At 43.8% G+C, this 13800-nt stretch overlaps 1 protein-coding gene across 1 annotated transcript in view; it reads left to right on the forward strand.

Annotated features, from left to right (window-relative positions):
• Positions 1-6300: 6300 nt before the first annotated feature.
• Positions 6301-13800, forward strand: part of mybpc3 (myosin binding protein C3) — a 96283-nt gene continuing 88783 nt past the window's right edge. The window contains exon 1 of the mRNA XM_061887216.1: positions 6301-6485. Within this exon, the coding sequence (XP_061743200.1) occupies positions 6461-6485 (25 nt within the window). The 5' untranslated portion in view covers positions 6301-6460. The remainder of the gene's footprint in view (positions 6486-13800) is intronic.

Here is a 13800-nt window from a genome sequence, read left to right on the forward strand (position 1 = left end):
CCGATCCGTTGTGGTGAAGAAGGAGCTGAGCCGGAAGGCAAAGCTCTCAATTTACTGGTCGATCTACGTTCCCATCCTCACCTATGGTCATGAGCTTTGGGTCATGACCGAAAGGATAAGATCACGGGTACAAGCGGCCGAAATGAGTTTCCTCCGCCGTGTGGCGGGGCTCTCCCTTAGAGATAGGGTGAGAAGATCTGTCATCCGGGCGGAACTCAGATGAGGTGGTTCGGGCATCTGGTCAGGATGCCACCCGAGCGCCTCCCTAGGGAGGTGTTTAGGGCACGTCCAACCGGTAGGAGGCCACAGGGAAGACCCAGGACACGTTGGGAAGACTATGTCTCCCGGCTGGCCTGGGAACGCCTCAGGATCCCCCGGGAAGAGCTAGACGAAGTGGCTGGGGGGAGGGAAGTCTGGGTTTCCCTGCTTAGGCTTTTGCCCCCGCGACCCAACCTCGGATAAGCGGAAGAAGATGGATGGTTGGTTATGGTTCGAATTTATATCCAACAATTGCGAGAACAACGTCCACTGCTGAGTTTCATTTTTTTATGTTTTCTGCCAGTGGTGTGCCTCCTGATTTTTTCAATGAAAATAATGTGCCTTGGCTCAAAACATTTTTGAAAAACACTGGGCTTTTAGTTACACGATGAGTCCATACTAGCCAACCCTCCAGATTTTCTGGGAGAATCCCGAATTTCAGTGCCCCTCCCCAAAATCTCCCGAGGCAATTAATCCCCCGAATTTCTCCCGATTTCCACTCGGACAACAGTATTGGGGCCGTGCTTTAAAGGCACTGCCTTTGGTGTCCTCTCCAACCTGTCGTCACGTCCGCTTTTCCTCCATACAAACGGCGTGTTGGCGCATTCACATCATTTATGTGGCTTTTACACACTCGTAAGTGAATGCAAGTGATACTTGATCAACAGCCATACAGGTCACACTGAGGGTGGCCGTACACACTGTTACAAATACGCACCACACTGTGAACCCACACCAAACAAGAATGACAAACACATTTCGGGAGAACATCCTGACCGTAACACAACAGAACAAATGCCCAGAGTCCCTAGCAGCACTAACTCTTTCAGGATCTACAATATACACCCCCGCTACCACCAAACCCTGCCCACCTCAACCAGGCCACCCCCCCACCCCCCATCTCACCAATTCAGAGGTCTCAAGGTTGGCAAGTATGGATCAGTCGGGTGTGTCTTGACTGGCTCCGCCGAACCCCTGAGGCCGACTCACCGAACCCCTAAGGTTCGATCGCACCCAGGTTAAGAACCACTGATCTATAAACAAGCTTATCGGTGTGTCTCGTGGGACAGGCGAAAGTTAGGTCGGAGAAAATGTAGTCGTTTATAAATTTAAAGGCCTACTAAAATTACATTTTCTTATTTAAACGGGGATAGCAGGTCCATTCTATGTGTCATACTTGATCATCTCACGATATTGCCATATTTTTGCTGAAAGGATTTAGTATAGAACAGGGGTGCCCATTACGTCGATCGCGATCGACTGGTCGATCTCGGAGGGTGTGTCAGTCGATCTCAAGCCAGGCATTAAAAAATATACATAAAAATGAGCAATCATCAATCATACCAAGACTTCACTTTCGTCAGTTGTTTGACATTCTCGGCACCCGAGGATCTTGTGAGATGACGCTGGCTGCTGCGAGCTCATATTTAAGAAAAAAAATCACTAACAGGGCGGATGCAGAGAAACACATTTTATTTCTAGAGACTCCGTACCTACAGTCAAAACTCTAAAGACCGACTGCACAGTTCCTGTCTTCACCATAAAACACCTTTTTCATCCTGCCTGTGCTAACAAAATAAGAGTCTCAGAAAGCTAGCGTGCACAAGCTAGCAAGCTACGGAGTTTGATGCCAATGTATTTCTCCCCCACCCTCAGCGACCGCTTTCTCACTTGCTTGCCCACCCGCACACTCACTGACGTCACTCACCTGCTGCCAGACATTAAAGGGCCACACACATATGCTACTCTCATAACAAAGTGTTTAAAAACGAGTATGCAAGTTGGACAAATGAGATGCCAAATCCAACCACTTTTATGTGGTATTGGACAGAAAGGAGGACTTTTTTTTCCTCCATTTGAAAATGCGGACGTTATCAGCACCACTGTCTGATTCCAATCAAGGCAAGTCATCAGAATCAAATACACCAACTTATATTCTTGTCTTCATGAAAGAAAGGAATCTATGTGTGTTAAACATGCTTGTATTATTATTAAACACCATTAACTTGTTAACAAAAATGTCTCTTTCATAAATATCCATTTTCCATCCATTTTCTACCGCTTATTCCCTTTCGGGGTCGCGGGGGGCGCTGGCGCCTATCTCAGCTACAATCGGGCGGAAGGCGGTAAATATAAATTATAAATAGGAATGAGGTAGATCTCCTCGACTTGGTCAATTGAAAAGTAGCTCGCCTGCAGAAAAAGTGTGAGCGCCCATGGTATAGAACATCGACGATAAAGTTTGCAACTTTTGGTCGCTAATAAAAAAGCCTTGCCTGTACCGGAAGTAGCAGACGATGTGCGCGTGGCGTCACGGGTTGTAGGGCTCCTCACATCCTCACATTGTTTATAATCATGGATACCAGCAGCTTGAGCGATTCAGACCGAGAAAGCGACAATTTCCCCATTAATTTGAGCGAGGAATGAAAGATTTGTAGATGAGGATAGTGAGAGTGAATGACTAGAAAAAAAAAGTAAAAAAAAAAAAAGGCGAGGGCAGTGGGAGCGATTCAGATGTTATTAGACACATTTTGTTGTGTCAAAAACACACTCTGGGCTTACCGTTGCTGCAAGTGCACGCAGAGGCTCCGCTGTCAACTCCAGACACACCACCACGCTCATCAAGCTGACCACACCCACTCTCCGGCGCAGCCGGCGACAGTCCTCACCCGACACACCTGATGTTGATGAAGGAGGGCAGTATAAAGATGGCCGACGCTGACTTCTCGATTTCGGGACATAAACTACTGTTGTAAGCTGCGTGTCTCCGACTTCCTTGTGCCCTTGTGTTTTTCCTGATCCTGTTTCTCCTACTCTTCCACAGCGTTCGTGTCATCTCCGCTGCTTCCCTCCTGGCCCCGCTTTGCCTTCTTGGATCCCTCGACCCCGTTTTGGACTTTGGACTCGCTCTCCTGCCTCTGGCCCCTCGCTTGGACTTTGGACTCCCTCTGGCTTGCTCCCTCTCGGATTTGGACACCCCTTTTCATCCAACACGCATCTCAACAAACCTCACGGTATCTACATTTGATAAATTCCACACATATGCAATCACATAGTAGCATACACACTCCACGTAATCATCAAGTCTGCAAATAAACCTGTTGAACTTGACATTCTTTCGCTGTGCCGTCTCCTTCCCCAGTAGTAAACATAACACATTTACTAGGATAATTCTGGAAAATCCCTTATCTGTTTATTGTGTTACTAGTGTTTTAGTGAGATTGTATGGTACCTGAAAGTCGGAGGGGGTGTGGCCACGGGTGTGGTGACCGCCAGTGTTTCTGAGGGAAGCCACGCAGCTGCAGGAGGACGCAAGCTCCGCTCATAACTATGGTAAAAGCCGACTTATTACCACAATTTTTTCGCCGAAACCTGCCGGTTGACATGTGGTCGGGAACCCTGTTCACTTGACTGCTCTGTTCCATAGTAAAGCTTCACCTTCGGGAACTTTAAACAAGGAAACACCGGCTGTGTTTGTGATGCTAAAGGAAGCTGCAATCCACCGCTTCCCACCTCCATCTTTCTACTTTGATTTCTCCATTATTAATTGAACAAATTGTAAAAGATTCAGCAACACAGATGTCCAGAATACTGTGTTATAATGCGATTAAAGAAGACTACTTATAGCTTGGATCGGGCTGGAAAAAAATGTCCGCTACAACTGGTGACGTCAAACTCACGCGTCATCATACCGACGTTTTCAACACGACACTTTGCGGGAAATTTAAAATTGCAATTTAGTAAACTAAAAAGGCCGTATTGGCATGTGTTGCAATGTTAATATTTCATCATTGATATATAAACTATCAGACTGCGTGGTCGGTAGTAATGGGTTTCAGTAGGCCTTTAATGTTTCTTTACGGCCCGGTAGAAAATGTGAGGAAAACAACCGTCCGGATTGTTATAGGGGCAAAGTTCTGTGATGGTATGGGGGTGCATTAGTGCCCAAGGCATGGGTAACTTACACATCTGTGAAGGCACCATTAATTCCGAATGGTCCATACAGGTTTTGGAGCAACATATGTTCTCATCCAAGCAACGTTATCATGGACGCCCCTGCTTATTTCAGTAAGACAATGCCAAGCCACTTGTTACAACAGCGTGGTTTTCTAGTAAAAGAGTGCGGGTACTTTCCTGGCCCGCCTGCGGTCCAGACCTGTCTCCCATCAAAAATTTGTTTCCTCAGTTCCCAAACGTTTATTGAGTGTTGTCAAAAGAAAAGGTAATGTAACACAGTGGTGAACATGCCCTTTCTCGACTACTTTGGCACATGTAGCAGCCATGAAATTCCATGTTAATTATTATTTGCAAAAAAAAAAAAGTTTATGAGTTTGAACATCAAATATCTTGTCTTTGTAGAGCATTCAACTGAACATGGGTTGAAAAGGATTTGCAAATCATTGTATTCAGTTTATATTTACATCTAACATAATTTCCCAACTCATATGGAAACGTGGTTTGTAAACTGGATAAGCATAGTCCCTGGCCTTCTCCAGGATTCCCGCAAGAGTTAAGAGCTGGTCAGTTGTTGAGACCAGGACGGAATCCACATTGCTCCTCTTGAATCTGAGGTTCGACTATCGGCCGGACCTTCCTTTCCAGTACCTTGGCGTAAACTTTCCCAGGGAGGCTGAGTATTGTGATACCCCTGTAATTAGCACACACCCTCTGGTCCCCCTTATTGAATAGGGGAACCACCACCCCAGTCTGCCACTCCCTCGGCATTGTCCCAGAGTACCACGCAATGTTGAAAAGGCGTATCAATCAAGACAGCTCCTCAACACCCAGAGCCTTCAGCATTTATCCTGGCCCTCAGAACTCTCAATTCCTTACATTTGATCATATTACGCCTTTACTGGCTCACCTGCACTGGCTTCCTGTGCACTTAAGATGTGACTTTAAGGTTTTACTACTTACGTACAAAATACTACACGGTCTAGCTCCAGCCTATCTTGCTGATTGTATTGTACCATATGTCCTGGCAAGAAATCTGCGTTCAAAGGACTCCGGCTTATTAGTGATTACCAAAGCCCAAAAAAAGTCTGCGGGCTATAGAGCGTTTTCCATTCGGGCTCCAGTACTCTGGAATGCCCTCCCGGTAACAGTTTGGGATGCTACCTCAGTAGAAGCATTTAAGTCTCTCCTTAAAACACATTTGTATACTCTAGCCTTTTAATAGACTCCCTTTTTAGACCAGTTGATCTGACGTTTCTTTTCTTTTTCCCCTCTGTCCCACTCTCCCTTGTGGAGGGGGTCCGGTCCGATGGTCATGGAGGAAGTACTGGCTGTCCAGAGTCGGGGTCCCAGGATGGACCGCTCGCCTGTGTATCGGCTGGGGACATCTCTGGCTGCTGTTCCGCCTCTGCTTGGGATGGTTTCCTGCTGGCTCCGCTTTGGACTGGACTCTCGCGGCTTTGTTGGATCCACTATGGATTGAACTTTCACAGTATCATGTTAGACCCGCTCGACATCCATTGCTTTCGGTCCCTTCGAGGGTGGGGGGGTTTCCCACATATGTGGTCCTCTCCAAGGTTCTCATAGTCAGCATTGTCACCGACGTCCCACTGGGTGTGAGTTTTCCGTGCCCTTATATGGGCCTACCGAGGATGTCATTGTGGTTTGTGTTGTGGTTTGTGCAGCCCTTTGAGACACTAGTGATTTAGGGCTGTATAAAAGATCATTGATTGATTGATTGATTGATTGATTGATTGACATTACCAGCTTTGGTCAGTGGAATCTAGCAAAGCCTGGAATTTATCCCGCCTAATTTTGCAGTAACGACACAACCACAACAGTTTAAGCACAGGTGTACTTGTACAGCTCACAGACAGCTGACTGCTTGTTTTTCCTTTTTTTAAGATGTAAAGATCTAAATATAACCAATGCCTAACATCCCTGGCTCGCCCTCTCAAGGCCTGTCATGCAGGCGAGGTGTTGGAGGAAATGATGGTTGAAATATAGCCTTTGAGTGTGTGTGTGTGTGTGTGTGTGTGTGTGTGCACGCGTATTCTGGGACAAGATGAGCCGTGACAGGGAAATGCACGGGGGCGGCGGCGGTTGTTCAATGGCCATCGCACAGGGCCGAGATTGAAAGGTGTCTAGAGAGGTGGTGCTATGTGGAGGGAGCACTGCTATTAAAGGCAAAGCACAGTCTGCTAGACATCGGAGTCTCGCTGTGGAGGAGAGTCCATCATTCAACAAGATGCCAGAGCTGCTCAAAAAAACAGGTAAGTGTGCTTGACTTTTCTGAGCAATGAACAAAAAAAACAACTTTGTGTCACTGTGGAAAAAGTCTTCATGATTAATGTCAGCCGACTAGTATATTTCCTCTTTACCAAAATACAAAATAACCCAAAAATAATGTGAGACAACTGCTAATGTTGACTCACATCTGCAATGTTAACCACATTTAAACTGCTACCACACGCCTGAAGAGATAAGAAGTCGCCACAAAGTGTTGTAACTTACATTTACTTTTTTGTATCATTTTTTTTTTCTCACACATTTTGTCATTTTTTATTATTGTGTGAATGCTCCAAAGCATTCACACATATGGTTTTCTACACCAAAATGCATCGATGTATATTTATTCCTCTACTTCTTTGTATTGTCCAGATTTTGCCGCGCTCTACCTTCCACATTTTTCACTCGTTTCAAACCGTTCCAAATTCAAACTGTTCAACCTGTTTGGGATTCTTGGGCTTTCTCTTGAAAAATTGTAAAAATTCCCAGATTTCCCAGAATTCCAGGTTTTAAAGGCATACTGAAATGAGATTTTCTTATTTATACGGGAATAGCAGGTCCGTTCTATGTGTCATACTTGATCATTTCGCGATATTGCCATATTTTTGCTGACAAGATTTAGTAGAGAACATCGACGATAAAGTTCGCAACTTTTGGTCGCTAATAGAAAAGCCCTGCCTTTACCGGAAGTATGTGAGCGTGACGTCACGAGTTGCAGGGCTCCTCACATCCTCACATTGTTTATAATGGGAGCTACCAGCAGTAAGAGCAATTCGGACCGAGAAAGCGACAATTTCCCCGTTAATTTGAGTGAGGATGAAAGATTCGTGAATTATGATATTGATAGTGAAGTACTAGAAAAAAAAATAAAAAAAGATCGAATGCTCCGGGCGGCGGCAGTGTGAGCGTTTCAGATGTAATTAGGCACATTTACTAGGATAATTCTGGAAGATAATAGTGTTTTAGTTAGATTTTAAAGATTGTAAAGGCATACCTCGAGGTCGAATGTCTGCGGTGAACACGCAGTGTCTCAGAGAGAAGCCGAGGAGCCAAGCTCACAGCTGCCTTTTTTGACAGCTGCTGCAGGACGACGAATAATCCACTGGTGTCACCGGTAAGATATATATCACAATGTCCCCATCCAAAAACATGCTGGTTGACATAGAAAAAATATGTTCGCTTGACCGCTCTGCTTCACAACACACCAAAGAAACACCGGCTGTGTCTCAGTGCTAAAAACAGCTGCAATCCACCGCTTTCCACCAACAGCATTGTTTTTTATAGTATTCATTATTAAATGAACAAATTGCAAAAGATTCAGCAACACAGATGTCCAAAATAATGTGTAATTATGCAATTAAAGCAGACGACTTTTAGCCGCTAGTGGTGCAGCGCTAATATTTCCTGACGGAACGTGACGTCATGTGTACGCGTCATCATTCCGCGACGTTTTAAACAAGAAACTTGCGGGAAATTCAAAAGTGTAATTTAGTAAACTAAAAAGGCCGTATTGGCATGTGTTGCAATGTTAATATTTCATCATTGATATATAAACTATCAGACTGCGTGGTCGGTAGTAGTGGGTTTCAGTAGCCCTTTAAGGGACATTTTTCCTTATTAAAAATTAATTGGCCATTTATCAAACTTCCGACATTTCCTCATTTTTCAACCTATTCCACCATTTTGGAAATTCAACCTACTTTTTTTCCAAGTTCCCCAAAAATTCCAGAATTTTCCAGAATTCCTTTTTTCCCAAAGCCCTTTTTCCACCCTTTTTTCTGGCAACTACTCTTCACATTTTTCAGCGCATTTCAACCATTCTACCGTCAAAACATTCCTCTTAATCAGGACCAAAAACAAAGATAGTTTTTTGAACTGGAAAAATTACCGGTTTTCCAGAAATTCCAGGAAACCCGATTTGTTAATTCAACATATTACTACTTCAACATTTCTCGACCAATCTGAACAATTCCAAAACCAACCATTTCAACTCATTGAGACCATTCAGATTTTTTTTTTTTTTTTTTTTACCATTCACTAAAAAATTCCCGCATTTCACGAATTCCCAAATTTAGGGGAAATTCCTTTTGAAACCATTCGGAAACAATTAAGGTATGTAAATAAACATTTAAAATATTTTTCAGGGTAAATAACTAATTTCACAATGTATATCTGCGGCTTATAGTCTGGTTCGGCTAACCATATAAGGGAACATTTTCTTCTTCTAAAATTGAGTGAGTGTGGCTTATGTCCTGAAAAAAATATGGTATATATTTCTTGATTGATTGGCTTGATGGACAGACCTGACTTGTCAGCTATACCTAGTAAATAAAAAGTGGTTACATTAAAAAAGATACATTTTTGGCTAAAGAAAGAGTTTTAGAAAACGTCTGCAGACTGCTTACTTTTATGATTGCAATGATATGACAAAGGTTATTAAGGAGTCAAACCACCTGGTTGCAGACCAGGTGAGGGCCCATAATTATCTCAATGACTCCAAAGCTGCAAAAATAGATTGAAATTAATCCCTCGAATGTAATGCGTGTGCCTTTGGTACAGCTGAAACACGCTATAATAATTTATCACTATCCTCCATACAAATCCTCGATTTAAACATTTTGGGGGATACAGAATATACTTTTTTCCTGGTGTGGTTCCAAAATGGACTGTAAAAAAGAAAAGAAACCATATTTCTAATGTATAAATCAGTGATTCTCAAAGTGTGGTACGTGTACCATTAGTAGTATGTAGGCTCTATCTAGAGGTATGCCAAATAATCACTTGATTAAAGTACAGTGTTTTATTTGTCTATATTCAAATTGTCAGTAATGTTACAGTGACCACAAATATTAAATATACTTGTTAAGGAAAACTTCTGCCTTGTCTTTAATGAATACTTAGGCACACTGTATCTGAATGTTGGTCATTGTGGTGGTACTTGGAGAGCCAAGTTTTTTCTTAGGTGGTACTTGGTGAAAAAAGATTGAAAACCACTAGTATAAATGCATACAACTGCATTGTAGAAAAAAATCAAAAACTATAGTATCCGGGGTAGTTTTTAATGTTTTTATTTTTATTTTTACATTATATTTTACCTTAAAAACAATTCATCTTTGTTATGAATTGACCAAGCAGGTCACTCCAGGATGCAGAGACGGGAGGCAAGGTTAAATTACGAAAAGTGAAAACAATTTAATGAGTCCAAAAGTGTAACAAAAGGTGACGGGGCAGAAGTGCACACCATGAATACAAAAACAGGTTCCTCAGCGGTCGGCCGGGAAAAGGCCAGGGCGCACTGAGCACAACATAAAGTCCAACACAGAATCCTGGTTGCCTCAGGGAGGCTAGGGAACAAACACAAAGAGGTGAGGGATTACGGGAAAAAGGAGAGACAACATATCAGGACTGACGAAGTGAGCAGGCGCACGCACGTGGGAGGTTCAGGGGACAATAACCGGCAAGACCAAGCTGTCAGTGACGAGCTTAAATACTCCGAGGTGAAATTGGTTGCAGGTGTGCCTTAGTGTGCGCCCCTCGCTGTGGACTAATTAGCTGGAGGAAACAGACATCACAATAAAAAGGAGAAGGCAGGGAAAATGATAAAACACAACAATCTTGCCTCAGTTGGTTTCCTTTTTCCTGTACTATGATTAACATATGGGGCCCAAAGTCACCCAGTAATGAGGGAAAGTTTAGATTTGGTTAATGTGTAAATGTCTAACATACTTTATATATAGAATGCCATAAATATACAAAATGTTCAACATCAAGAAAACTGGGTCAAAAGTCAGGTCGGTCTTGGCCTTTCAAAGACATGTTTTGCCTCGTCGTGTCATTTGGCCACAAGATGGCACTGTTGGCTCCCATTTCCCCGGCTCCTGAGGCCAGTGTTTTTCCACCACTGGGCTTTGGCACACTAGTGTGCCGTGAGATACAGTCTGGTGTGCCATCCATCCATCCATCTTCTTCCGCTTAGCCGAGGTCGGGTCGCGGGGCCGGCAGCCTAAGCAGGGAAGACCAGACTTCCCTCTCCCCAGCCACTTCGTCTAGCTCTTCCCGGGGGATCCCGAGGCGTTCCCAGGCCAGCCGGGAGACATAGTCTTCCCAACGTGTCCTGGGTCTTACCCGTGGCCTCCTACCGGTTGGACATGCCCTAAACACCTACCTAGGGAAGATGCCCGAACCACCTCATCTGGCTCCTCAGTCTGGTGTGCAGTGGGAGATCATCTAATTTCATCTATTTGCGTTCAAAATATTTTTTGCAAACTAGTAATTATAGTCTGCAAATGATGTGTTGTTGTTGAGTGTCGGTGCTGTCTAGAGCTCGGCAGAGTAACCGTGTAATACTCTTCCATATCAGTAGGTGGCAGCCGGTAGCTAATTGCTTTGTAGATGTCGGAAACAGCGGGAGGCACTGTGCAGGTAAAAAGGTGTCTAATGATTAAACCAAAAATAAACAAAAGGCGAGTACCCCAAAGAAAAGGCATTGAAGCTATGCAGAACAAAACTAAATATGAACTGGCTACAAAGTAAACAAAAACAGAATGCTGGACGACAGCAAAGACTTACTGTGGAGCAAAGACGGCATCCAGAGTGTACATCCGAACATGACATGACAATCGGTAAATGTCCCCACAAAGAAGGAGGAAAGCAACTGACATAATGTTGATTGTTAAAACAAAGTAGATGCGGGAAATATCGCTCAAAGGTAGACATGAAACTGCTAAAGGAAAATACCAGAAAAAAAGAGGAAAAATCCACCAAAATAGGAGCGCAAGACAAGAACAGGAAAACAGCAACAAACTTAAAATAAGTCACGGCGTGATGTGACAGATGGTGACAGTACACCTACTTTGAGACAAGAGCTATGGTGATGCATGCGTGGTTATGGTTTAAAACCCATCCATCCATGCATTTTTTACCGCTTGTCCCTTTCAAGGTCGCTGGAGCCTATCTCAGCTGCATTCGGGTGGTATGCTTTATAGTCGTATCAAACTTTTTACTATCAACTGAATTCCCTTTTTTCAACGCAAAAATATGTGCCTCGGCTCAAAAAAGGTTGAAGAACACTGCCTTACGCAACCAAAAGGCTGTTGAGTCATTGATGACACTTTTTTTTCCACATTAGGAATATGGCGTCCTGTTTTACTTTCTGTTTACTTTCACTTTGAAACTTTGGGACTTTCGAATTTGAGTTAAACGAGAGCGTCTGTGTGGCTGCGCAACACATTACATGCTCCGCCTGCATTTTCCACTTCTGTGGGGTCAAAAGCTTCTAAGAGTTAATGCACTATAATTCCACAAACACACACATATATATTGCTGACCAAAATGCATTTAGGGGACTTTAATTGATACAGTCCAAACCCACTCTCCCCCTCAAACAAAAGTTGGTGCACTCCAAAGAACAAATGAACAATGAAGTTTATGCAGTGCAGTGTAGTGAGGAGGAAGGCAATTTTTTCTGGCCCACGAAGAGACCAGAGGAGGAAGTTTACGCCATGTGGTCTGCTTATAACAGTATCCCATACTTGCCAACCTTGAGACCTCCGATTTCGGGGGGTGGGGTGTGGGGGGCGTGGTTAAGAGGGGAGGACTATATTTACAGCCAATTCACCAACTCGAGTATTTCATGTATATATATATATATATATACATATATATATACAGATATATATATATATGTATGAAATACTTGACTTTCATTGAATTCTAGCTATATATATTTATTTTATTATATATATAAATACAATTAATTAAATAGTTGAATTTCAGACGGCACCTATCAAATACACGGTAATAAAAACCGTTCTACTAACTGAACTGTGCTTGATGGTTACTAAAAAAACAACAACAACAACAACACTTACCTTTCACTATTTGAGTAATGTCACTTCCGAGTTTCCAGAAGATGGCACCAGTATGTGCTTTGTCCTGGCGTCTCTCGTTCTCAGCTCTGATCGTTTTTGTGTTGTTTACGTCTATTTTCATCTCTGTCGTCCTCTCCCCCGACACCTGCGGGCTGTGTGTCTGGATTAGCTGCGCCCTTGGACGTGCTGGCCCACGGCAGGGTCGGTCTTGTGAATGCAAGATCTTTGACAAACAAAACGTTAATCCTGAAGGATTTCTTCACTTCCGGCGGACTTCCTCTGTGTGACGGAAACATGGCTGACAGCCGGTGATTCCATCCATCCATCCATTTTCTACCGCTTATTCCCTTTTTGGGGTCGCGGGGGGCGCTGGCGCCTATCTCAGCTACAATCGGGCGGAAGGCGGGGTACACCCTGGACAAGTCCCCAACTTATCGCAGGGCCAACACAAATAGACAGACAACATTCACACTCACATTCACACACTAGGGCCAATTTAGTGTTGCCAATCAACCTATCCCCAGGTACATGTCTTTGGAAGTGGGAGGAAGCCGAAGTACCCGGAGGGAACCCACGCATTCACGGGGAGAACATGCAAACTCCACACAGAAAGATCCCGAGCCTGGATTTGAACCCAGGACTGCAGGAACTTCGTATTGTGAGGCAGACGCACTAACCCCTCTGCCACCATGAAGCCGCCGGTGATTCCGCCCCTCTTAATGAACTTCTGCCTCCGGAGTGTTCCTACTTTAATTTTCCGCAGTCGTCCGGTTGAAAAAGAGGAGGATTAGCAGTCGTTTTTAAAAATGACTTTAAATGCCGTCAGATCCGCCTGAAATCCTTATTTTCAAGCTTCGAACTGTGCATGTTTGAGCTGGAGGGGGCGTGGCTTCTAGCTCGGGCTGAATTTCGGTAGATTCTCGAGAGAAAATTTCTTCCAGGAGGTTTTCGGGAGAGGCGCTGAATTTCGGGAGTCTCCCGGAAAATCCGGGAGGGTTGGCAAGTATGCGGTATCCTGACATCCCTCCCCCAAAGAGTGTTTCATTTCTTGTAAAAAGGGACCACGAATTAGTTGTTTTGCCACCAAACAGACAAACAACCTATCGGTGGTATGCCGCTAGGACAGTTATTTACCAGCCAACAACAACAACCCTACAGAAAGACGCCGCACCTAACATTTTAAACCCGCATAAACCTTTTGGATGAAAATTTAAATGTCTTTAATAGGGATGAGTATTGAATTCGGTAATTTTATAGGTACCGACAAAAGCACTAGCGGGTAAGCATTCACACAAAATCAAACCATGCAATTTTTCCATGCCTTTGTTGCACGTGACATCAAATTCGGTTGCACTTGGCAGAAGAAGCAGTCCAACGCTCATATCAGGACTTATTTATTGTAATGTTACAATATTCCATTCCAAAAAAG

The sequence above is a fragment of the Nerophis ophidion genome, linkage group LG25, assembly GCF_033978795.1.
Source record: "Nerophis ophidion isolate RoL-2023_Sa linkage group LG25, RoL_Noph_v1.0, whole genome shotgun sequence".
Lineage (NCBI taxonomy): Eukaryota > Metazoa > Chordata > Actinopteri > Syngnathiformes > Syngnathidae > Nerophis > Nerophis ophidion.